Below are 26,843 nucleotides of genomic sequence, written 5' to 3'. Positions count from 1 at the left end.
CTCGTGGCTTCCGCATTAGACAGTGAGGCTCTAGAGATCGGCCAAGGGCAGAGAGGTCCTCTGACTGCTTTGACGGCACGGAGCCCAGCCTCCTGTCCCGCCATGCGGCCTCCCCCTCGGGTGGCTCCATCACCACCTAACCTGCACTGAGGCTCTTGTCCCTCCGCCCTGCCTGCTAACAAAGGCAGATTTACAACCTCACAACAAACAAACCAAAAGGTCTGAAACCTTAAATACCTCCAAGAAAAGACACGCTAAGCCCCACCCTCTCCACGCAGAGCCAGGTGGGGCTGCACCGGGAAGCAACAGACATCACCAACAGCACCGGCACCACCTCCCCGTTGCTGATGGCTCCCTGTGCACCATGCGCTAAACGGTACTTACCTATAGCATTTCCTCAGGAATTTAAAATTATGAAGAACGGTCATGGGGAGATGCCACAAAACATTGTTCAAGAAAAGGGCAGGTTGCGAAATAATATAATACCGTTTTTATAAAGAGAAAAAACCAAAATATTATCCATGTATTACTTACACAGAGAAGGCCGTCTGGAATGATCTGGCCAACTGTTGATGGGGTTTGTCCCTCTGGGAGACGGGGTGACGGGGGACTCAGAAAAGTGCCAACCCCGGAGGTGTAAGGTAGGACACAGCCGCCTGCACGCCCACCTGCCCATTCGAGGGCTTCCCGACTGGGTGTGCGGACCTTCCTCAGTGACCCAGCGATCTAGTGGCACGCTTGGGGCCTGGGGCAGGGGCAGTACCTTCTCAGTGTATAGGGGCATGGCTTAGGCTGGGCCAGAAAGACCCCAACTGTGGCTACATTTAATCGAGACAGACGTGTTTTTCTCCCTAAGAAACCAGAAGAAGCAGCCCAGTGCAAAAAACTACATGGCTCTCGCTCTTCACCTCCTTCTGAGCCTCAGCTCCGTGCTCTCAGTGAGGAGGTGCCACTCCTGCGCTCATGGGTCAAAGGTGCTCACCGAGCTGGGCTGGCTACTGATGGGGCGGCACCAGGGGCGGGCGGCACCAGGGGCGGGCGGCACCGCGCAGCAGGGCATCAACCAAAGGGCGCCAAGTCCCACTGTTCAGCAGCTTCGGGGGAAGCGGGCACTGGGGACCTCGGGTTTCCAGGCTGGCCTCTGGGGGAGAATGCTGATGAGGTTTCCAGTGGGGTCCCCCTCACTCCCTTAGGCCGGAGAGAGCCGAGGAAGCCCAGGAAGCCCTCGTTTGAGGACCTGGGGAAGAAAGGAGGTCCATATTTCAGGTGTGCTGGGGGCTTCAAGGTGGCCTCTGGCAACCTGGGAGGTCCAAGAGGGGGCTGGAAGGGACTTTCTGGCCCTGGACCTTAGGGGTACTGAGACTTCCTCACTCACCTTGTGTCCACCTACGTGACCCAAACCCAAAGGCCGCGTGTGTCTCTCACACAGGAACGGGCCTTGGAGTGAGGGTCAGGCCCTCTAATCTATTCCTCTGACCCCGTCTAAGCAGACCACCCAGGACTGATGTAATCCATCCCTCCGCCAACATCCAAATACCCCAGGGTAACCACGTTTTAACTAAGTCTCTCCAGCATACACAAAACGGTACTGTCTCTGAATGGCCACAATCAAAACCATCTAGAATAAGCCAAGACAACACTGTGATGTCTGAGATACTCTCAAAGGCTAAGCAAGCCAGGCCCAGACACCGCAGGGCACATCCACGCGCCCCCGACAGGTGCCCGTCAGCAACCTGCCCGAGGCTAGGCTGACTTCTGACCCAGCAAAGAAAACACTCTGGAGACAGAGGTTCAACTCCAAAGTGTCCCTGACTCACCCCTGACCACGGACCTGTCATCTCTAGGTGAGAGATGGATACGGTGGAGGAAAAGGAGGGAGAAGGTGACCAGAGGAGCTGGGCGCCCAGGAGCTGTCCCCTCCGAGCACAATGAAGCATCAGCCACGCTGAGGAGAGGAGTGCGGCCCAAGTTCAACCCGGCTCTCTGTGGGCAGCGGGCTCAACGGCTGGCCAGAGCCTTCCATTTGCTGTCTCCGCACTACACCCTATTCAAATCTCAGTTTTGAAACTCAGAGCCTTTTTATCTACCACTCTCTGCTACAAGAAGGCATCCAGGCCCATCCTTAGGGGACAGTTACAAAAAAGTCATCAGATGCCCACCTACTGCTCTTCCATTTGGGAAAAAGTAACCCCCTTTATTTTGGAGAAGAAAACAAACGAAAACCTGGTCACCCCAGGAATCCACGAGGCAGGCAGGCAGATGGGGGGCAGGCTGGCGCGGGGCACTCACCTGAACTTCCCGGTCCGCACCTGCAGCGCTCTCATCCCACACCGCTGGGCACCGCTGACGTCACCCACGATGTCGTCTCCGATCATGATGGCCTGTCGTGCAGTGAGTGAAAGGCACTCAGAAGTGATGTCAAGACAGTTTTCCTCCTGTGCTCCCTCATCTTTTTTGACATAATAAACCTCTTGACTTGACGCTTAAAACCACCACCATACAAAGTAAACGAGGTAATATCGTCATCATATTGATTAAAAGTCAACGCACTTGAATATATCTCCCACTGCCCATCATGGGCTGCGGCTCTGAATGGTGCATATTTGGGCGACTTAAAATCAATCAGCGGGTATCAAAGTGATATAGTGCCACAAGGGCACACGAGGAGGCTGACGCTATCTCACCTCTAGTCGAACACAGGCTGAATTTTACCTTCAGCTAAATACTCTGTAACCAGGTTATTTTGCCAACCATTGGTTCTGTGAAAACTAAATTTCTGGCAAATCTTTGTAGCCCAAGTTTAGGTTTTGCTTTCCATGCTGAATTGACTACCTATAAAAAGCAACAACAAAAAAAACCAGAAAGAAAAAAGAGCAAACAAAAATACACACTCTAACACACACACACACACACACACACACACACACACACACACGAGATGCTCACAGCCTGGATATCATTTCAAAGAGCAGCCCCTCCCACTTGAAGCAACTAGAAAACCAGACAAACCAAATGCAATAACAGTTTTCAAGATACTGGGCATCAGGCAATGAAGGAGGATTCCTGAGCCATAGGAAACAAATGACATGGATCCTACAAATGCCCCAGCTTACTGCCTTCAGAGTTTCCAGACTGTGAGCAAAGGGAGGAGGAACTAGGTAGAGCCCAGACTCCCTGAATTGAGGAGACGGAGCTAAGAGCTGGGAGACTAAGGCAGGGTATCCCGAGAAGAGAGGGCTACCCGGAGAACTGTGGAGATCTACAGACGGTCCCCCCCGAATGATGCAGTGTTGGGTAGACTGCTAATGAGCACAGGCAAGTGAGGAAACCACCCAACGCCAGGGAAAGAATCACACCAAAAATTAAAACAGTGCCGGGACCTCACACAGGGTTGGGTTTAGTGTCTGTTCCCACCAGCCAGACTGGAAAATCTCATAATTCACAGGGCACTGGGTAGCATTCTCAGAAGCATCTTGCCTCAGCAGTGAGGAATAATTAGCCCTAGACTAAACCCTGCTCTAGTGCTGCCTCCCAAACCTTCAAAGCAAGATCTGGAAGGATCAAATTGTTTCCAAGTGATTTAACGGCATCCCAGAACAAAGCACAAAAATATTTATCGGCATATAAAAATATCTAGCACTCACAAAAGGTAAAATGCACAATGCCTGGCATCCAATTAAAAAAATAATCAGACATGCAAAGATGACAAATATCACACACAGTGAAGAGGAAAATCAACCAAAACAGACCTGGAACTGACACAGATGTGAGAATTAGCAGGCAAGGGCATTAAATCAGTTACTGTAACTGTATTCCACATGTTCCCAAAGTTAAGTAGAGAGACATGGAAGGTGAAAGAAAAGATCCAAATCAAGCTTCTAGAGATGAAAACTACAATGTCTGGACTGAAAAAAAAAAAAAAAAAACACTGGATGAGATTAAATCCAGATTAGACAATGCAGAAAAAAGATTTATGAACTTGAAGACACAGCAATAGAAACTATCCAAAATGAAACACAGGGAGAAAAAATAATTTTTAAAAGATGAACAGAGAAACGGTGAGCTATGACAAAACTTCAAACAGCCTGGTGTAACTGGAGTCCCTGGAAGCAAGATGAGAGAGGGGGAGACAGAAACAATGTTTGAAGAAATAATGGCTGAAAAATTTCCAAATTCAACAGAAGTGATAAATCCACAGCTCCGAGATCCCAATCAATACCAAGCACAAGAAACATGAAGAAAACTATATCAAGGCACAACATAATCAAATTGCTCAAAGTCAGTGACAAGGAGAAAATCTTAAAAACAACTGGAGGAAAAAAAAAAAAGACATGTACAGAGAGAAACAAAGATAAGACATCAGATTTCTTGTTGAAAACATGCGAATGAGAAAACAGTGGAACACCACCTTTGCAGAGCACCTTCTTTAAAGCACTGAAAAGGGGGGAAATGCTTACCTAGGATTCTATATGCAGCAAAATTATCTTTCAGAGCAAAGGTGAAATAAAGACATTTCCAGATATCTGAAGCTAAAAGACTTCATCACCAACAGATCCACACACAAGAAATGTAAAAGGAAGTTCTTTAGGCAAAAGGAAAATGGTACTTAAATAGAAATACGGATCTACACAAAACGGAATGGACAGCACCAGAAAGGGTACCCGTGGGCACAGGGTGACCTTTCTGCCCGCTTCCCTCTGTTCTTCTACTGGCCAACTCCTAACAGTCTTTCTGGACTCAGCTCAGGTGACCACCACCTTTCAACCCCCGGCTGGGTTTGGGGGCTCCCCAAAACATTCTGTGATTACCCCCTTGCATTGCACGCACCTCCTGTATTATAATGGCCCTTCGTTTATCTCTCTCCTCCAAAAATGTGTGAGTTCCTTGAGGGCAGGCTCTGTGCTGATCCTGGAGCTCAGCTGATGACCAACACGAGTTTGTTGAGTGAATCAGTGCTCTGAAATAAGGCATGGCTGTGCATGTCTGGAGATGCTTAGGAGGTCCAGCCAACAGACCTGCTCAGCGGTTACCAACCAAAAGAGCGGGGGCGGGTGGCATAGTCTGCATCCGTGTTGCCGAAACTTTAGTCACCAGTGGGTGCCCATTCGACATATCAACCTGTATTAATATTACTGTTTAAATTGATTCATAATCTTTACATAAATAAATGTGCTTTTTTTAAGAATAAAGGAGCAGCCTCCCTGACTCAACTGCCACACTGATTAAAAGCTTCCAAATATTTTCAGGAAACAATCCTGCTAGCGGAAGAAAAGTCTAATGCCTCAGACACCAAATGCATTCCAGATATGCTCCCGAGTCCGATCAGAAATGTCCTTGGTGGGAGGTCAGACAGGCCTGACAAACCGGGCTCCCGCAGCAGGGTGAGTGTCCTGATGTTGACGGGATAGAAGCTTTGAAACTGACAGTTTTTCCACAACTTTCCTCTGGAATTCAGATGCTAAGTAGGGCTAACCAATGAATAAATACATAAACCGAAACCAAGAAAACTAAAAACGGTGACCGTGGACTTCCCTGGTAGCACAGTGGTTAAGAATCTGCCTGCCAATGCAGGGGACACGGGTTCGAGCCCTGGTCCGGGAAGATCCCACATGCCACACAGCAACTAAGCCTGTGTGCCACGGCTACTGAGCCTGCGCTCGAGAGCCCGCGTGCCCCAACTACTGAAGCCCGCACGCCTAGAGCCCGTGCTCCGCAACAAGAGAAGCCACCGCAATGAGAAGCCCACGCGCAGCAACGAAGAGTAGCCCCTGCTCGCCACAACTAGAGAAAGCCCGCGTGCAGCAACAAAGACCCCATGCAGCCAAAAATGAATGAATGAATGAATTTTTTTTTTAAAAAGTGATGACTGTGAAGCATTTGCAAACCAGGGGACTCTTACACATTGATTTGGACTCTGCCTGTGAGGAGAGGAGTCCAGATGGAATTTGCCTTCCAGCTCGGAGTGGGAGGGGTGGGGGGCAGTGAATCCAGAGGCAGGCCCTATGCGACCAGAAGAACGGACAGACTGAGCTCAAGTCGCAGACGGGGCCAGAGCAACTGGGCCTGAATCCCAGCTCTGCTATTTGCTAGCCCTGTGATCTTGTGATCCACTTCAGTCTGTAAAATGGGTACAATTGGTGTGGTGTTTAAACAAAATCACGTAAGTTAAGCATCAAGGACAGTGCCTGGACGTAATAAGCTATCTATACATGTTTAAAAGGAAAAAATATTAGGAAATGTTCTGTTGAGGAAACTCCTAATCTAACCCTATTGGAGACAGTCCACAGTCTTTACGATGGGGCTCCAGTGCCTCAGCTCCTTTATACCAGGTCCTCTATAGGCCAGGCAGTGGGGACACAGTGAGTCAGAAACACAGTCTCCACCCTTGTGAAGCTCCCAGTGGAAGGCAGAAGACGGATGTTCATGAGGTAATTTCACAAACACAGAGCCAGGACCTGTGATAAAGCACAGGGAGGAAAAGTGCAGGAGGCTGTCAGGCCTAAGCTTGTGGGGCTGGTGGTAGTCAGGGAAGCCTTCCTGGAGGAGGTGAGGTTTTTGAGCTTGGATCTGAAGAGCAAGAGGGGTCAACCAGGTTAGGGGGTATAGGGGAAGGGGTGAGAGACTTCCCCGAAGAAGACACCACATGTGTGCTAATCTTCTACCAGGGCAGGCCACACAATGAATTCCCAAAAGCACAGCCATTAAGCCTGAAGCACATGTCCTCGGAAACATCTCCCAAACAGGACTTCAAATAACGAGGAATCATGAGGAGCTTGTAGACAAGGACAAAGACTGAGCTGGTGCGGCCCCAGATGCCAGGGAGGTAGTTTCAGGTAAACACGAGGCTTTTCTAACAATCAGCATGGGCTGCCTCAGAGGTACCAGGCCCCTGTCACTTAATCATTTTCCAGCAGAGGCCAGAGAGGCCTCCGTCAGAGAAGCTACTGGGGGACACTGGCCCCCGGGGGAGCTTGAGCAGGTGGCTGATGACCACCAGGGCTGAGAATTCTGCCAACTGCTGGGAGCCACCGCCCCTGAGAGACATACGAGGTACCTGAAATAAACTGCACTTCGTCCCAGTGAATATTCTAAACTTCATACTTCTCACTAATTTCCTCTGGTCTTTCCTCCACCTAAACGCATGTTTCCCAATGTGTGTTATGCATACTGGTGATATGCTATTTGATTTTAGGTAGAACAGGACATACATTTTTTTTTTTTTAACATCTTTATCGGAGTATAATTGCTTTACAATGTTGTGTTAGTTTCTGCTGCATAACCAAGTGAATCAGCTATATATATACATATATCCCCATATCCCCTCCCTCTTGCATCTCCCTCCCACCCTCCCTATCCCTCCCCTCTAGGTGGTCACAAAGCACCCAGCTGATCTCCCCGTGCGATACAGCTGCTTCTCACTAGCTATCTATTTTACATTTGGTAGTGTATATAAGGACATACATTTTTAATGTAATCGTTTGTATTTATTTTTAGAGTAATCTATTTATGGTGAGTGATTCTGGTCTTCCATTTATAGTAGGGATCGAAAGCTCCTTTTAAAATACATTTAAGTTTATAAAATGAATCAATTTAAAGAAACATTAAGTAAATAATAGTGCCAGGGGCAAGTACCCAGATATGGTAAAATTGGAATTTTTTTTCCTAGAATGAGTGATGCTGCGGAAAACACTGCCAAATCCAAATGGGTTTAATTTTCGTGTCTACAAGCTCCCATGCAGCTGTGTGGAAATCATCAATCACCCAAGAAGAAAGAGCCAGTGGCGACGCGTGTTCCTTGAAGTGGGACCCGCCATGAGACCGCTGCACACACACGTGAGTCTAAGGGTATCTGCAAAGCCAGGGTCACCTGGGCAACCACACAGCTCACCTGGGAGGAGAGAGCTGGGGCAGGTGGGCACCTGGCTTAGGCAGCCGGGCCGGCCACAAGCCCCAGTATGAGATTCTACTTTGCCCTTCTCAAAGAGTTGTCCTGACACTGTTAGGTCAGCCTCTAAACATCCACAGCATTCCAGCTTAGGACCCTGTCCATTGCTGCCAGGGGTTCCGGGGGCCACCTTGCTAGAAGGTTCCTTGGAAATGAAACGGTCTTCCTATTATTAAATGTCATGCCTGGCATCTTCCATGCTCTGGGGAAAATAAAATTTTGTGCATGCACACTTGTGCATGAAGCAGAAATTCCTCCCCCCTCTCAGAACAGAGACTCCTGGGTCTGCCTGGGCGAGGACATTTTTTGGTGTGGCCCATGGAAGTGGAACCAGAGAAATCTGGGCCATTGGAGGAAGAACACCAGGAGCAGCGGCTATGGTTCTGCATGATAAGCCACTGGCCAAGCCCAGGCAGAGCCCAGAGCCGTGTGTGAGGGCAGGGGCAGGATGCGGGGACCCAGTGGGTGTGCGGCCGCCCGGCGCAGTGAGGCCTGTCTGGGCCAGCTTGTGGGCTCTGCATACCAAAACGCGTTCCAGCCCCTGGGGATTTCACAGATTTACTATCAGTGAAGGGCAATAATCACGCAAGGAGGAGCAATTATTGCCAAATCATTTAGGATTTAAAAAATCACTGGCAAGAAGATAGAGGTCAAGAGGTGCGCTGTCAGGGGAAATAAAAAAACCCTACCTGTCAGGTCTGGGTTGCACTTCCTTTCTGACTGCAATATGGTTCAGGGAAGCTGCAGATGCACACCAAGAGGTCAGACTCCCACAGAACAGAGATCCAAGAGCCAGAGGCGGCACCAGAGCCCTTTAGGCAGGTTTTCTGGTTTGGGTTCAAAATGCAGATTCATTCATCCTTCTTAAATATTCATCTGCCCGCCATGGTCTCCTCTTCGCCATCCTAGGTGCCAGGGGCAGAACCCGTTCCAACAGGTGGCGACGTCTGGAACACAACTTCCAACGCCAAAGAGCTTTCCCAAGAAACCCCAGGTTTCACGAAATTTCTGATTATTCCCAGGCTCTGCCAGGAGGAGCACTTCTGCCCCCATGGGGCAACGAACTGCAGGGCTGGTGGTGAAGAAGCAGTGGGCTTGGCCTGCACTTCAGCCCCGAGGGACAGACACCCCCACTTGGAGAGGCCTCGAGATGACACCTAGCACTGGGAAGAGCCCTAGACCCTCAGCCTGCAGGCTCAGAGCAACCGGGCCCCCTCCGACACCCAGAGGTGACTCGTCACTAAGGAGTTTCCCCCACCGTCTGACACATTCGTAAGGAATGATACCAGCACAGCAAAACTCGAGGAAACCATTTTATAAGAAGTAAGAAACCATGTTATTGGTGAGGATGTTGGAAAATGAGCACTTGCATATACAGCTGGTAAGCAAGCTGAATTGATACCGTGTTTCTGAAACAGAAATGAACGCTGTGCATCGTGGCCTGACAACTATACCTCCAGGATTTCTGAGAAAATAATTTAAAATATACAAGAGGACATATACCTACAAGGGTGTTCACTAGGGTTAATGTACAAGAGGGAAATCAGAAGTAATCTAAATGTCCAACAACAGGGGACTGGGGAAGCACATTACGGTAGCAAGGGGATGGAAGGTAGCCTCGTGCTAAAGAACATTACGGTAGTCCCTACGACAGAATGCTCTGTAGCCACAAAAATTACTTTGTGGAGGTGCCTGAATTCGCACAAAGGAAACTGTTCCCAATATTAAGCCGGGGGGGAGGAGGGGAATGGGAATCGGGTTTCAAATAGCAGATATGGGATTATCCAATTTTGTGTTAAAAATGTATATATACAGGGACTTCCCTGGTGATCCAGCGGATGAGACTCCGAGCTCCCAATGTAGGGGGCTCGGGTTTGGTCCCTGGTCAGGGAACTAGATCCCACATGCCACAACAAAGAGCCCGCATGCCATAACTAAAAAGATCCTGCATGCCGCAACTAAAGACCCCGCACGCAGAAACGAAGATCCCGCGTGCAGCGACTAAGACCCAGCACAGCCAAATAAATAAATAATTTTCTTTTTAAATGTACATACACAGGAATTCCCTGGCGGTCCAGTGGTTAGGACTTGGCGCTTTCACTGCTGGGCCTGGGTTCGATCCCTGGTCAGGGAACTAACATCCCGCAAGTCGCGCAGTGCAGCCAAAAAAAAAAAGTATATATAGACACCAAAAAATTGGAAGGGTTAAGCATGATTTGTGTTACTGCAGGTTAGTGGAAGGATGAACACTTTTTTCCCTTGTACTTTCTGAACTTTATTCATCCCCTTAACAAACATGAGTTACTTCACAATCAGATTAAAAACTTGTGTTTTGAGGAGAAGAAAATAAAATCCACTAAAAAGGCTTTAGGGGCGGAAATATCTTAGGGAAAACTAAGACATGAGGTTCTAAAGCTCCCTTATGACCGAGACGGGGCACAAGGCAACCCCAGTGCTGGCATTTCCTGGAAACCCCCACCCGTGGCTGGATGAGCCACCCCTCTGGCCCTCTCTCTCCCGGGGCTCACACCGTCCCAGCAAGTGGTCCCTGAGCTGACACCCAAAGACCATGCACACCGCTTGTGGGGAAGATGGGCCGGGGGAGGGCCCAGCCCACGAAGGGGAGAAGATGGGCCTTCCACGCACGGACCTGAGGGGGAGGAGGTCCCCACGCAGACGTTCACTCCCCACCCACAAGGCCTCCCCACCAAGGGTACACACTGTCCCCATAACCCCGTAGCTAGAATTACTGCCCTGAGAACCAGGGAGCAAAATGATGGGGCAAAGTCCATGTTTTATGCCCGGTCCTCTTTGGATAAACCCACAAACCTCGCCCCCTTTTTTGATAGGCTGTCCTGAGAGTCCTCACCTTCACCACCCAAGATCTTGCTTAACTTTACTTTCTATATTCTGCCAACAAGACAGATTTTAATGTTTTTCACAACAGAAAATGATATTGCACTGCTAAATATGCCTTTTCAAACCTAAGCATTCTGCTGTGCTGCTGGCCCCTCCTGGAGAACTGGGGAGCAGCAGAGACCTGGAGGGGGCTGGGTCCCGGCCTCACTCCACAGCGGCAGAGTAATCCTGGCTTCAACAGTAGACTTTCCTGTGACTACTCCTCAGTGCCCTGGTTCTCAACTGGGGGCGATTTTGCTCCCCTGGGACATTTGGCAACGTCTGGGGACATCTGTGGTTTCACAACTGGGGGAGGAGGGCAGTACCCCCCACCACAAATAATGATCTGACCCCAAAATGTCAGCAGTGCCGAGGCTGAGAAATCCTTAACCTTAACCTTAAGATGGGAATGAAAGTACCTACGACAGCGGGTTGGAGTAAGGATTTCACGAAGTAAATGGGTACGTGACAGATCCTGGGTGTGCCCAGCACAAGTGCTCAAAGTATTCAAGGTCCTTCCTCTCCAAGCCTCGGGTTCCTCATCTGTGAAATGGGCACCCCCAGCTTCCAGGATGCCTGCACACTGGCTTCTGGTGCTGACTAAGCACTCTGGTCTGAACAGACCCAATTTCCACTAAACCTGCACAATTTGCAACTGATGGAATTTCTTACGATTATGGAAAACTGCCAAAACCTTCACATCATTTGGGATTTAGTATGAAGCTATAAAACCACCCACTGATTCAGAAGCCTTAAACCATGAGAATTAAGTATTTCTTGAAGTAGCCTTTAAGGTATGTTATTCTTTGCCTTATTACTGAATCCTAGAAAGGGTCTGGTTACCGCTAAGAGGTTTGAATTTCCAATCTATTAGAGTAATACCAGCAATCTGTTATTTCTAGGCTATTGAGGAAAGGTTAAAATGAAAATTGGATTTGGGAAGTTATATCCATTCTGAGCGCAGGCGGAAAACTCCTCGGCAGCAAGAAGCAAGTCTGGATCTGGGAAGAAGCAGTTATCGAGGGAAATGACTGGTGATAACTTTATTGATTAAAGCAGCTTGAAAATTTTAAGGTTTGCCACAGCCTGGCACTTCAGCAGCAAGACAGCCCCTCAAAGCCATTTCTCATTAAAAAGAGAGAAGCAGGAGCAGAGAATTATTACCTTGTGCATAAGACACAGTTCATTCAAAATGGCCTTATTTTGAAATACTGCTTTAAAATGTCTACACACCCTGAGGCTCAAGCAGTATTTCAAAATGTTCTAAATTAACATTTTAGAAAAACGGTGAGGTGGGGTGTTAAGAACATGCAACTGCCACTCAACTGTCTGTCAAGAGGGGAGACAGAGACAGGATGATAATGTGGTAGGTAAATAAGATTCAGCTCTGCCACGTGCGCTCAGAGCCGCCAGAGAAAACAATTCCTTAGCGACCCAGGGCCACAGATGCTCGCGATGCCTGGACAGCACAGGGACCCCAGCCTCGGCAGACACGCCAGGAATCCAAGCTCCTAACCCGCCACCCCAGACTGCACGGCTCCGGCATCCGCCAAATGAGAAGCCCGATCGACCTGACCCGCAGAAGGGCCTCAGCTCCTCTTTGGGGTGTGGGGAGCGCAGTTTCTCATTCAGAATGTAAAAGATACTGGCCGTGAAAGTAACTGGAAAACACCAAACAAATAAACAAACAAACAAAAGGCGGGGGAGGGGATTAACCAAGGTCAACTCTGCAAAGAGAACCAAAGATAACGTCTTAATATTCAGTTCCTCTGGTCTTAATTTCTAGGCAGTGACAGTTTTTTGTTTTGTTGATTGGGGAAGGCAGGGGATTGGGGGGTCGCGGGAGATGGTTGTGACCACAGTGCTTATGTAATTCTAAATACTGATTTTTAACTCAGATTACAACAGTAACGTTCTTCCCACTCTATAACCAATGATCTTAAGAATTTACTCTCTCAGGGACTTCGCTGGCGGTCCAGTGGCTAAGACTTCGCCTTCCAACGCAGGGAGTGCAGGTTCGATCCCTGGTCGGGGAGCTAAGATCCCACATGCCTCGCGGCCAAAAAACCAACATATAAAACAGAAGCAATATTGTAACGAGTTCAATAAAGACTTTAAAAATGGTCCACATCAAAAAAAAATCTTTTAAAACAAAAGAACTTACTCTCTCAAATTCACCCCGTAAGTAGGATACAAATGTATACATAGTTGGTCGTATTTAAAAAATGGAAAGATAAGCCATAATATTTATAAAAATGGCTATGATGAGAGATGGGTGGGAAGGCAATAGAAGGAAAAGGACAGGAGCCAGACTTCCTTGAATGTATCTTGTTCCGTGGATTTAATTTCGGAACCACATGATTTTTTACATAACTATGAAACAAATTTAAATGTTGAAAAACCAACTCCTTAAAAATTGGAAGTAAAGCGACTTCAAGGAGGGTCCTGTTGGTGACACACTTACCCAGCGGAATAATGGTAGCTTTAAAAAACAGTATTTTGGCTTCCCTGGTGGCGCAGCGGTTGAGAATCTGCCTGCCAACGCAGGGGACACGGGTTCGAGCCCTGGTCTGGGAAGATCCCACGTGCCGCGGAGCAACTGGGCCCGTGAGCCACAACTACTGAGCCTGTGCGTCTGGAGCCTGTGCTCCGCAACAAGAGAGGCCGCGATAGTGAGAGGCCCACGCACCGCGATGAAGAGTGGCCCCCGCTCGCCGCAACTAGAGAAAGCCCTCGCACAGAAACGAAGACCCAACACAGCCAAAAATAAATAAATTAATTAATTAATTTAAAAAAAAAACAACAAAAAAACCCCCCAGTATTTTGGCTGTAAATCTCTAGAGGGATATATTCTAAGCCAAAAAAGAACTGTGGAAAAAAGGAATCGTGAACAGCACCGGTACCAGCCTTAACGAATCCAGGGATCAGCGGTCACAGTGATGCTGTGTCTCACAGTCCAGCCCACGGCAGCCGCAGCCCTGACCCAGCCTTGGTGGCGCTGATGGAACTGGTGGTGGCACCCACGCTTTTGTGTCTGGCTTCTCTCACACAGCATCATGCTTTTGAGATTCAAGACCCTTGTGCGTATTATGGGCTAAAACAAATGATTATGTCGGTATTCTTGCGAGCCAGGATTTCTGACATGGAAAAAAGGAAATACAGACACAAGGTGGGTGATCCAGTAAAAACCCACAGGCCTAAATCTGGATCAGAAGTTTCAGTGTGATCTCATTATGCAGTTCATCTTTAAAGATACATATTTTTTCAACCCTTGTGGACTAAGTCTTGGAAATGATGACCAACCCCATAGCAGTAAGAACAGTTAATATCCCGACTATGGTTTCTAAATACTATTTTCCACTAAAGGTAAGCATGGCTCCTTGGAAGGATGGCAGACTCTAGGCCTAGGGCAGGAAGTGTGCAAGGCAGGTGTTATCCTGTCATAACAGGGAGTAAAGCACCTCAGAGACCTCTGGGGTCAGGACAATAGGCCTCAGAGGGCAGCTGGAAGAGGCTCCCACTGGTCAAAGATGCAATACTTTGAACACGAATAACTGCAATGGATTGGAACACGTCCAATATGCTTTTGTCTATTTATAGTGATATATGTAGTTTTAAACCTCCAAGGTATTGGGATGGTGTTAGAGAATCAATCATTCTGAAAACTAATAAATAATAGGAAAGAAATAGGCATTTATCTGTAGTTTCCTATATGAATTGTACTTCAGGGGAACGCATAGTTGGTGAGGCGTTTTCCTATACAGAGGTAATCCAGAGAAGAAATGGAGAAGGAATGACAGAATTCAAATATCACCATTTTGCCCCCCTTAATGAATGAATGGGGTTACGCACCAATCACCAATGGCTGCTAACACCACAGAAGGAGACACCTGGACATTCTGAACCTCCTGAGGGAGGCCACAACACCACCCAGAAAGCAGTCATCAAACAACTGAAACAGATTCTGCCTAAGCTTCTAGATCTAACTATCAACATTCAGGAAGCAGGGAGAACAGGAGAGCATGAGACAGACACCACCGAGGCGCAATCAACAAAATCCTGACTGTGGGAAACTCTACAGGACAAACAAGCCAGCTTCTTCTTCATAAAGCTGCAAGGAGTACAAAAGGGAGACGGGGGTGGGTGGGAATGGATAGATTAGAAAACACTTAAGAATCACACCGGCCAATCACAATGCGAGGACCTCAGGTGGATCCTGATTCAAAGAAACTGCAAGCAATGTAAATACTTGTAAGACAATCAGGGAAATGTGAATAATGGCTGGATATTTGATGACATTAAGGAATTATTGTTAGTATTACTTAGATGTGATAATGGCATCATCCATGTTTTTAAAAAGAATTCCTATCTTTTAGAGACACTTAGAAATACTTACCGATGAAATGATACAATTTCTGGGAGATGATTCAAAACAATCTAGGGGAGAGGAGCAGGTGGGAGTACAGATTAAACAAGGGGTTATTAATCTTCAAAGTGGTCCCAATGGCCAAATATGGGACAATGTGGGCAACAAAATAACAATAGGAATGGATTGTGACTCGTGGAATAAAACAAATATCCTTAAGTACACTTTGGAATAAATAAAAAAGTAAATGGGAGAAAAAGGAAAGCTCTCTCTTACAGTAAATGCTAATCAATAAATATAGAAGGAACAATGGAAGTAGAAAACCGCCGTTTGGCACCATGGTAACAACTGTTGCAGGTAAGAGGATGCTGAAATTAGGAGGGGAAAAGTATGTCAGGAGAGAGAATATTTACATAGTGTCAAAGTATTCCCCCGTAAGATACCTATTACTCACAAAGGGACAACAGTTAACTCTGCAGTGCAGAAATAGGAACCTCCGACGGGCATCAAAGTGACCCCCACCTATAATGCGCAGAGCGCCCACACATGCCTCCTGATGGGACGCACCAGAGGGCACAGCACTGTGTCTGTGAAATGTACAACCAGAATTAAATATGCCAGAAATGCATAACCTGAAATTAAATCATGAGGGAACATCAGGGACATTCTATGAAAGAACTGGCCAGTACTCTTGAAAACTGCCACAGTCCTGAAAGACAAAGACAGACTGAGGAACTGCTCAGAATAAAGGGTGCTGGGGGCATGACACCAAATATAACATGTCCAAAAACAGAGGGTCCCTGGGCTAGTCAACATCTGCATCAAGGCTAATTTCCTGATTTTATAATTGTCCTATGATTGTTACATAAGATGTTAGCCTTTGGGGAAGCTGCAGGAAGGGCACAGGGGAATTCTCTGTACTATTTTTCAACCTCTTTGTACGTGGGAAATTGCTTCAGAATGCACAGTTAAAAACAATTTTTAAAAGTGCTTATTAGTTGATAATTACTGAAGCTCAGTGATGGGTACCTGGGGGTTTATGAGGTTACTCTCGCAATTTGCACAGATATTTGAAATGTTCCATGATAAAAAAGTTAAAAAGAGAGGTTTAAAACACAAAACAACCTTATTTGGATTTGATTTTTTTTTTAATCTACATAAACGACATTTCTGAGACAGCCAGGAAAATTTAAATATGGCCTGGTATTAGATAATACTAAGGAATTACTATTGATTTTGTTAGGTAGAGTTCTTTTGGTTTGGTTTTTTTTTTTAGGTAGGGTTTTTTTTCAATGTGATAAAATTTACCAATGTAACCATTTTGAAGTGTACAGATCAGTGGCATTAAGTACATTCACAATGTTCTGCAACCATCACCACCAGCTAGTTCCAGACATTTTTTATCAACCCAAAAGGAGACCTCATACCCACTGGCAGTCACTCCCCATTCCCCCATACTCCCAGCCCCTGGCAACCACTAATCTGTCTTATGTGTCTGTGGATTTGCCTATTCTGGACATTTCATATAAATGTTAAATATATAAAACGTGACCTTCTGTGACTGGCTTCTTGCACTTACCATAATGTTTTCAAGATTCATACACATGGTAGGATTTATCAGTATTTCATTCTTTTTATAGCTGAAATATTCCATGGTGACAATAAACCACATTTTGTTCACCCATTCATTTGTTGATGAACATTTGCATTATTTCCACCTTTTGGCTATTGTGAATAGTGCTGCTATGAATATTCACGTGTAAGTTTTTGTTTGAACACCTGTTTTCAATTATTTTGGATATACACCTAGGAGTGGAATTGCTGGGTCATACGAAAATTCTACATTAAATTATCACGGAACTGTTTTCCATACTGGCTGTTTTTCATAGTGGGTGCTCCATTTTACATTCCTACCAGTATTCCTATATGAGGGTTCCAATTTCTCCACATCCCTGCCAATGCTTGTTATTTTCCTTTTCTCTTTTAAAATTATCATGGCCATCCAAGTGGGTATGAGGTGGGATCTCACTGTGGTTTTGATTTGCATTTCCTAAATGAGTGATGATGCTGAACATCTTTTTGTGTGTTTTTTTTTTGCCATGGTTAGGTGTCTTAATGCATTGTCAAAAATGCATTAATGATGGTCAAAAACAACCATCCTTTTTTGAAAGGCACACTATAATTTGAAAGGATACGATAACATTAAGAATGGGATTTGCTTTAAAATACAACAGGAAAAAAAAACCTAAATTTTTAAAAAGAAAGAAATGGGATAGAAGAAGGGAATGTGACAAAATCTTTTAATTGTTGAATCTGGGTGATGGATATATGAGGAGAATCACTGTTTCGTTGTCTCTGCTTTTGTGTATATTTGACATTTGTCACAATAAAACAAATTTTAAAAATTGTCACTATGAAATGAAGTCGTGAAAACCAAGTTGTTTATTCCTGTAGTCTTCACTCATTCAAAACACAAGCCTCTCCTCTCTACCAGCCTCACAGGGCATTTTCCGGGTGTTTCCTGGGGACCCCCGAGAACTGTATTTTCTGGCATCTGTGAATCTCAGGGGAGGTTTGGGCGCAGAGGTTCCAGACTTCCATGGCTGTGTGCTGTCTTTCTCTAAGCATCGTGAGAGACCAGCGCTCTAGACTGGAACACACATGGGAAATTCGGGTCCAAGAATAAGGGAGCAGCACGGTGATCCTGGGGGCACCAGCCTCACCACAGGATGCTGACACTGTCCCCTGGTGCCGTGTCCAAAGGAGACAGCAGGACAGCCCTGACCGCCGGCAGACACGTGCCCACTGTTTCTTCAACAATGCTATCAGGAACCCACCGGCCGGGGGGGACCAACTCACTCTACCTGGGAAGGGGAGGTGGGAGGATGGGCACTGGGGACACTAAAACCATAACTGCCTTTCTTTCTTTTAAGATGTATGTTTGGAAGGCAACCTGTCTCAAAAACAGTTATAATGTAAAGGTGGCCAGATGCATGATTTTACTCCTACATGTTCTTTTCATCTTGCTGTGCACTGTCTTTCCATGAAATATTTTTCACATATTGATAGGACTTGTCAATCCTTATCCTCCCAGAGAAGAAACGAAAGTCGCTTGAAAAGAGCCACAGGCATTTCTTTCTCTCACTCTTATACTGATACTAATTAACCAGGTGGAAAACATTCAGTGAGCCTCCTTTGCTGTCTTTTTCCCTCTTTCCAGTCAGGTCAGCTCTCACGGGGGGCGAGAGGGAACCTTCGCAGGCTGCCTGAGCCCTCAAACCCATCTCCGGCGCCGAGGCCGCCCCGGGGAGCGCTCTGGGCCTCCCTCAATAGCTGCCTCCACGCACGTGCTTCAGGACCAGCTGGCCTACCTGGTGGGCTTCCAACCCCATCTCTCGCAGAGCAGACTTGAAAAACTCAGGGGAAGGTTTCCCCACCACCTCGGCTTCGATACCACAGGCATACTGCGGAAAGACAGAAGGACATGGCATGGGTTTGGGAGCAAGTACAGGTGAACACCCGTTCTGCAGTGAAATCCTCCCTCCGGGGAATCAAGGAAAGATGCCCCAAATGTGCACCTGCAGGCCAGGGGCCTCCAGGCGGCAAGACACGTGGGCCGAGAGGCACACCTTGTAGGCAAGTGTCACAACGCCACATCGGGCTGCCCAGGATGCTGGGGGCACCCACCACCAGGCGCCCTGCCACCTGCCCCAGTGCCGGACCTCAGCAGGAGGCGGTCCACAGCAGGCCACCCCGACAGTGCTCTCATCTGCATTCTTGCTTCTCCTCCCTTCCCTTCTCCCCCGACCACCCCCAGCTCTGTCATAGGCCCTCCAGGGGAAAAGGTCCAGGGCCCCATCCGCCAGCGTGTCCATCCCTCCCACCTGAGTGCAAGTAGGTAGGGACCAATGTAGCAGTGAGTACGGGACGTGACATGGGCTGACCTGGGCCAGGAGCCCGGGCTGGGGCAGCTGGCTAGGCGTGGGTCAGAGTGGGAGCCCCATCTGAGCCCAGACTTGGAAACTGGAGGAGGGAACTGGGAAGGAGTCTAATCAGGACACATCAAGCTCAGGGTGCTGCAGATAAGGGTCAGGAATGAGGCAGGTTCACACACATCCAGAAGCCAAGAATCCTAGAGGAGAGCTACAGAGCATGCTGGGAGGGCCAGCGGGCTCAGCAGCAGGTGGTACAGGCTGTGGGGAAGAGAGGGAGCGACGGGGGAGCAGAGTGATGACCAGGGCAGCTGAGAGGCCAAGCTCCAGAGGAGGGGGAGAGCCGGGCTTGGAGCCTCAAATGGGGGGGGGGGGGGAGCGCTGAGTTGGAAAACACAGAAGGCACTCAGAACACTGAGCACACCCTCTTCTCCAGAAAGGCCAGAAACATCCCAGAGGGCCCTGAGACGTGAAGAGGGCTCGGGCAGACCCAGGGCAGGTACCTCAAGCGCCTTCATGTAGGGACCAACGTCCAGCATCAGGCCAGAGGTCTCCTTGTAGTAGCGTCTAGAAAAGAACAGAAGGGGACAAGGGGAGCTGAGCCCAAGGGCCTGGGAAGTGCCAAGAGAAACTGCCCTGTCCTGGTTCTGCCAGCTCAAGAGAGCTGAGTCACCGGCCAGGGTCAGTCCAGACGCCACGCTGAGAATGACCGATGGAGGTCAGCACGACAGAGCCCAGCGGTGGCCACCATGCCTGGTGAGAGGGGGAGAGACGGTGAGTCAGCAACTCTCAGTCAGAATGGCCCCCTGCTGCCAGCCTCGTGGGGACCCCGCCACAGTGATTAACGGGGGACCCCAGGGTCAGTTGGATCCAGTTGCTAATACAGAGAAACACAAGTGACCTGTGTTCTCGAAAGGACAGCTGGTCCACAGAGCATGTGGTGAACCCCTAATTGCTAATAATTAACCCCTAATTGCTGCCTGGAGAAGAAAACTCCATTAGTTCCACAGCACCCTGCCGCATCTCCTAGTAGCTGGAGGTCAGGAGAGGTGCCAGGTCTCACAGGCGCCAGATGCTTTTAGGAGAAGACAACTATTTGTTCCCCGTCTCACTGGGGCCAAGACGGCTTGGCTCACAGCAGGGCCTCCCAAGACGGTTTCACATCTTCCCTCCTGTGAGCGCTGTGCTGAGGCCCAGCTGCCACTGCCTGGCCACCCAAGGCCACATGCAGACCCCTTGAGACACACGGTGACCAAGCCCAGTTCTCTCTGAGCAAAGCCATTCGATTATAAAGTGAGAAGGTAGTTGACTCTGTGCTGCTCTGAAGACAGGGTTAACGGAAACCCAGGACTGTCACCATGTTTTCAGACCCGTCACATCAGTTACCCTTCTCCCTCCCCTCAACCTTCAAATTTGGGAGATGTTAAATAACATGTATGTGACCTAAATGTCCACAGACATGAATGGATAAAAAAGATGTGATATATATATATACACACACATATATATGTGTACACACACAAACACAAAATGGAGTACTACTCAGCCATAAAAAAAAGAATGAAACAATGCCATTTGCAGCAACATGGATGGACCTAGAGATTACCATACCAAGTGAAGGAAGTCAGACAGAGAAAGACAAATATCATATGATACCACTTATATGTGGAATCTAAAAAAATGATACAAATAAACAACATGTATGTGGAAAAGCAAAGAGAAGGCTAGTGAAGCATGCTGACCTCAGGGTTTCAAATCCTCTTTCCACTTCATTTTAACTGTGGGACTTTGGGTTGCTTAAGCCCTCTGGGCCTCAGTTTCCTAATCTGTAAAATGGGCAAAAAGAAACTCCAGTACCTACCCTTATGGGTTGCTGTGAGGCTTGAGCAAAATAATGCACGCGAAGTTCCTAACATGATGCCTGGCACGCAGAAACTGCTCCAAAAATGTTAGAGAATATTGTTATAAATAACTGCTCATCCAGACTGAGATGGGTAATAAGATATGAGCTGGGGGGACTTTCCTGGTGGCACAGTGGTTAAGAATCCGCCTGCCAATGCAGGGGACACGGGTTCCATACCTGGTCCAGGAAGATCCCACATGCCACGGAGCAACTAAGCCCACGTGCCACAACTACTGAAGCCCACACACCTAGAACCCATGCTCCACAACGAGAGAAGCCACCGCAATGAGAAGCTCGCGCACCGCAACGAAGAGTAGCCCCTGCTCGCCGCAACTACAGAAAGCTGGGACGCAGCAACGAAGACCCAATGCAGCCAAAAATAATAAATAAATGAATAATAAATAAATTATTTTTCTTAAAAAAAGATATGAGCTGGGGAAGAAAGGATGAACACAGGTCTTTCCGGTTTGTGGGGGCTGAAGCCTGCTGTGTGCCTACTGGAAATGGTAGCACAGCCCAGGAGCTGCCCCAGGGCTCTGCCTTTCCTCCAGCTCTGCGGCTCCCAGGGACTCTGCCTGGCCCTCTCTGCTCCACCTGAGGCCTCCAAGGCTGCAGGAGCCTTGCTGCCCGCAGCGTTCACCCGGTGCTCAGATGGGACTAGTGCTCTCCCACTCTGCATCCTCCACTGCCCACCTTGGAAGCCTCCGCCTGGACGCAGGCTGGGCTGCAGGGCTGTAGCCAAACCCTTGACCTTGGCAAGGGCTGGTCCCCTGCTACTCACTCCTGTCGGGTGGATTAGAGCCTGGAGCCCGATTGTTGACGCCATGGGGGCATCTCCCATCACAACAGGACTCGGTCTCCGAGTGAGCCTGGGCCTCTCAGCCAGGGTCCGAGGCTCTGTGCTCTAGGGGCCATGCCACGAGGATCCCACACACACGCAGGAAGGTACCTGATAGCCAAGGGAGAACCACCACTGCTTACCGAGCTAGGACCTGCCAATGCTCCCGTTTTTTAAGGGTGACCCTAAATCACAGGCTTAGAGGTTCCCAATCTCATTTATCTTAAATCTGGAATCTAGACATCTATTTTGCATTTATACAGCCTCAAAATAGGGCTTCCTTTTCTTTTTCCACAATCAACTACTTTGGTATGACGCTCTCCTCAGCTAGGTCCAGGGTTTGAAGGAATGGCCAAGTAAAGCAAAATTTGCCCAAGAGGCAGAGGGAGACGCCGGGTGCTGGGGCCTGGGCTTGCCGGGGGGCAGTGGCATCCGCCAACTCAGTCCCCCAAAACATTTAGGACGCAGCTGCCCCACACCCTTTGCAGGGGACGCTCTCAGACCCAGGCTGCTCCCCAGGGACTCCCGGTCTCGGGGGGAAGCAGACAAGTCCACAGACAAATATAAAAGGGCAGGACATGGGTGACAACAGGTGGAACCCCATGCTCTGCGCGCTCTGCTTGAGGAGGGCTGGACAGGCTGGGGACAGGGAGGCGGGGAGGCGGCCCAGAGGAGGACACATCAAAGCTGAGACCTGAAGGTCAAGGGGGAGGAATGGAAGAGCCCACGCCCTGAGCCTCCCGGACTCGGCACCCTGCTGAGGGCCCCAAGGGCCGGACGCCGCTCTAGGCGCACGGGGGTCTGTCAGGCTCTCAGGGAGCCACCGCCTCGTCCCCTCGCCCCCTCGCCCCCCATGAGATGCCCGCTGCGGTGGGGGCCGGACTGGGAGGGAGGGGGCTGGGGGGGCCTCCCCGAGGACGGGCATGTTGAAGTGAGCCAGGCACGGAGGACAGAGCTGAGGAAAGAATGCGGCCAGCATAGGAGAGGCTTAGCCAGGCGCCATGGAAACAATTATAAAACAAGGCCACTCTGTCGCGACAGACACAGCTCTGTTTGGAGCTGAGGGCTCCAGGGGCCTCTGGCCCAGCGCAGCCTCAGCTCCGAGCGGCGTGGAGGCGGCAGGAGCTGGGGGCCCCTCCCCTCGGTAAGACCTCCCGAGGACACCCACGCGGCACCCCTTCTGCCCGCCTCAGCCTCCCCCAAAATCTTTTTTCCAAAGTGACAGATACCTGCGCTTTCTTAAATTTAAATTTAGTCCTGGTGGGAAGAACAAACTGAACATGCAGCAGAAAATACCCAATCATAATCCTGTCTTTGCTACACTGACTTCTAGAACCTAAAGAAAAAACTGACTTCCATAAATCAAAATTAGAGAACTTAATATTTCTTTTTTAACTAAATCTGGCCTTGTTTTGTGTTTTTGTTTTGTTTTTGTTTTTGGCTGTGTTGGGTCTTCGTTGCTGCGCGCGGGCTTTCTCTAGTTGCGGTGAGCGGGGGCTACTCTTCGTTGCGGAGCACGGGCTCTAGGCACACGGGCTTCAGTAGTTGTGGGGCACAGGCTCAGTAGTTGTGGCTCGTGGGCTCTAGAGCTCAGGCTCGGTAGTTGTGGCTCACGGGCTTAGTTGCTCCGCGGCATGTGGGATCTTCCCGGACCAGGGCTCGAACCCCTGTCTCTGGCATTGGCAGGCGGATTCTTAACCACTGCGCCAGCAGGGAAGCCCTGGCCTTGTTTTTATAGTGCCCAGAATTTGTCTTTATTTCTTCTTCATCCAGGAAAACAAAAAAGCACCTTGAAGGCCATCTGTTAGCTGAAAACATTTTGAGAGATACAGGAAATACTAGCACCTAAGTTAACTTTTTTTTTTTTTTTATTATAAAGGCCCAGGTTATTCCCGAAACACAAGAGATGTGATATATTTATCTTTTGTTACTGGCATAATAAAAGCAACAGCAGGTCTGGTAAGAACCTGAGTGTTCCGGCCACAAAGAAGAAACTGTGGATTCTGGAAAGACAGGAAAAAGCCGGAGAGAAGCAGTCAGATAGATTTTATGCTTTATTTCTTCTGCCCTTCCGATTATTCAGCACAAACTCCCTTCAGAATGACCACTTGACCTTTCCCACAAGAGCCATTAACCTTCCATAGTCTGTCGCGTAAACAGCTTAATTTTCTGACGGCAGCATGACAGAAGAAATTACAAAGGCAATTCCCACTCTCGGTCCAAACAGATGCCAAATGTAAATCACACCGTTTCTAGGAGGAGGACACTCTGCCCCAGTGCCCCCGCCACCCTGCCTCCTTGGGGACGCCGCACAGCCCCACTCCAGTGGAGGACAGCCCCTCACCATCAATGACCCCCACGTGGATGTGACAGCAGCTCTTCATGGGTCCTTGGGCTGTCCCAGGAAGCTATGACCTAGGCCCAGAAGCTGCTGGTCCCTTTCTCTGATTTTTGAGTACCCAACCCATAGCCTAAGCCAGAATCCCCAGCAGCTAGAGACCCCACTAATTGCTTATTTGGAAAACAAACACTTGCCTCCTATTGAATTTGTTACAGAATTACAAAGCCAGAAGAAACTGATCTCATTTTTTTTTTCATTTTCAACAACATACCTATTTTGACTACTACCCCTAATCTGGAATAGTAACTTTTAATAGAGACAATTTTCAAGAAAAAAATTTTAACGTAAATGAGTTATAACAGAGTTTCTTTTTTTTTTTGGCCCCACTGTGGGGCATGCAGGATCTTAGTTCCCTGACCAGAGACCAAACCTGTGTCCGCTGTGTTAGGAGCATGGAGTCTTCACCACTGGACCACCAGGGAAGTCCCTAAAACAGAGCTTCTTAATTGTGTTGTTCTCTAGTGAGGGGTTGGTAACTTTAGGGATGCCTACAGGACCAAGCCAGGAGTGTAAAAGAATTAAGCAGGCCAGGTTCTGTGGTTTGCAATGACCTAAACTGAAGAAGGTAAGGTTGGACGGGACTGTGACAGTTAATTTTATGTCAACTTGGCTGGGCCAAGCTTCCCAGATATTTGGTCTAACAGTATTCCAGATGCTTCTGTGAAGATGTCTCTTGGATGAGATTAACATTTAAATCAATGGGCCTGAGTAAAGCAGATTGCCCTCCATAATGCGGTGGGCCTCGTTCAGTCAGTTGAAGGCACAACCAGAACAAAGTCTGACCTCTCTGAGCAAGAAGGAACCTGCCAGCAGACAGCCTTGGCATTCAGACTGCAACTCTTCCCTGAATCTCCAGCCTGCCGGCCTATGCTGCAGATTTTGGACATACCTAGACTCCACAATCAACTTCTCTTTATATACACATCTTCCTCAACTTACAATGGGGTTACGTCCTGATAAACCCATCATAAGTTGAAAATATCGTAAGTCAAAAATGCATTTAATAAGCCCAACCTACCAAATATCATAGCTTAGCCCAGCCTACCTTAAATGTGCTCAGAACACTATATTAGCCTACAGCTGGGCAGAATCATCTAACGCAAAGTCTATTTTATAATAAAGCACTGAATATCTCATGTATTTTATTGAATACTGTACTGAAAGAGAAAAACAGAATGGCGATCTGGGTACAGAATAGTCGTAAAGTGGATCAGTTGTTTACCCTCGTGGTGGAGTGGCTGGCTGCCTGGGAGCTGCCACTTGCTGCTACTGCCCAGCATCATAAGAGAGTATCATATTGCACACGGGAAAAGATCAAAATTCAAAGTCCGATTTTTACTGAACGTGCATAGCTTTCACACCATTACAAAGTCGAAAAATCATAATCTGAACCATCGCTAAGTCAGGGACTGTCTGTATATACATCTCCACATTCTGTTGGTTTTGTTTCTCTGGAGAACACTGACTAATACAGGACACATTTTATTTTCATCATAAACACACCAGAATATTTGTAGTTCCGAAAAGAAATATATCCTCTCTTCTCTTTCTTTAAATCTTTCATTTGCCTATTTTGAAACAGACATAGCCATGAAAAGACATTTCTCTACTATGAGAAAAACAACAATTGGTACAAGATGAATGGCAACCAACTCTGAAACTTGGAGAAGGGGAAGTAGGACATGGTTGGGTCCATGGTGCACCGGAACTAACGGATCAGTGGCTCCAGCCAAGTTGTGGTGCACTCGGGAATGTGCGGCCAGTACTCCCAGATCTTCTGATTTCTCAAAAGGATCCAGAAATCTGGTTATTTTATGTAAAATCTCCCAATTTTTAAAACATCCTCAAAAAAATTTAAGATCCTGTGTGGACCAAATGTCTGCTCTTGAATGTAGCCTAGAGGTGACAGAGCACAGGCTCTGGGGGGCACTCCTGGCCATGCTGGCACTTACAGATGGGGGGACCATGGCTTACTTCACCTCCCTATGCCTCAATATGCCCATCTGTAAAATGGCAATGACACTGCCTACAGCTCACAGTGTTGTGGTCAGGATTAAACATGGAACTACATAAAGAGCTTAGCAATGGCTGGCGGCCAGCCCCCCTGGCGTCACCTGGAATAGCTGCCCTGTTCAGCAGGCAGAGGTAGGAAGTTCCCAATCACCAGAAGCACCTAAGCTGAGAAAGGCTTCCCCAGAGATGGCCACAGAATTCCTGCCCCGCACGAGAAGCTGGGATAGAGCTCCACAGCATACTCGTGGTTCTAAAATCCTAGTGTTGCTTCCACTGAGGACAGAATAGATCTGCACAGCTTTCTGGAAAGCAGCTTGGCAACATACATCAAGAACCTCAAAAATACACATCATCTGAAATGCATAAAGATACTGATCACAGCCTTACTTTGGTAGAAAATTAGAAACAACACAAATGTCCATCAGCAGGCGTTGGTTACAATAACTATAGGAGAGTTATTTTTTAAAAATAACTGTAAAAAAAAAATTGATAGGAATAACCTCACCACAGAGACATCTACTTATTGTATGGAAAGTGGTTCACAAAA

The 26,843-nt window shown here is 48.0% G+C and overlaps 1 protein-coding gene across 2 annotated transcripts in view; it reads right to left on the bottom strand.

The window, feature by feature from the left end:
• Positions 1-26,843, bottom strand: part of LHPP (phospholysine phosphohistidine inorganic pyrophosphate phosphatase) — a 135,179-nt gene that overhangs the window by 86,720 nt on the left and 21,616 nt on the right. For both annotated transcript variants that reach the window (XM_068548727.1, XM_068548728.1), the window contains exons 4-6: positions 19,645-19,708; positions 18,581-18,673; positions 2,290-2,381 (exon numbers count right to left, since the gene is read on the bottom strand). In XM_068548727.1, the coding sequence (XP_068404828.1) occupies positions 2,290-2,381; positions 18,581-18,673; positions 19,645-19,708 (249 nt within the window). The remainder of the gene's footprint in view (positions 1-2,289; positions 2,382-18,580; positions 18,674-19,644; positions 19,709-26,843) is intronic.

This window comes from Eschrichtius robustus, chromosome 7 (assembly GCF_028021215.1).
Source record: "Eschrichtius robustus isolate mEscRob2 chromosome 7, mEscRob2.pri, whole genome shotgun sequence".
Classification (NCBI taxonomy): domain Eukaryota; kingdom Metazoa; phylum Chordata; class Mammalia; order Artiodactyla; family Eschrichtiidae; genus Eschrichtius; species Eschrichtius robustus.
The sequence above is the reverse complement of the archived record's forward strand: the minus strand, read 5'-3'. Positions and strand labels throughout refer to the sequence as shown.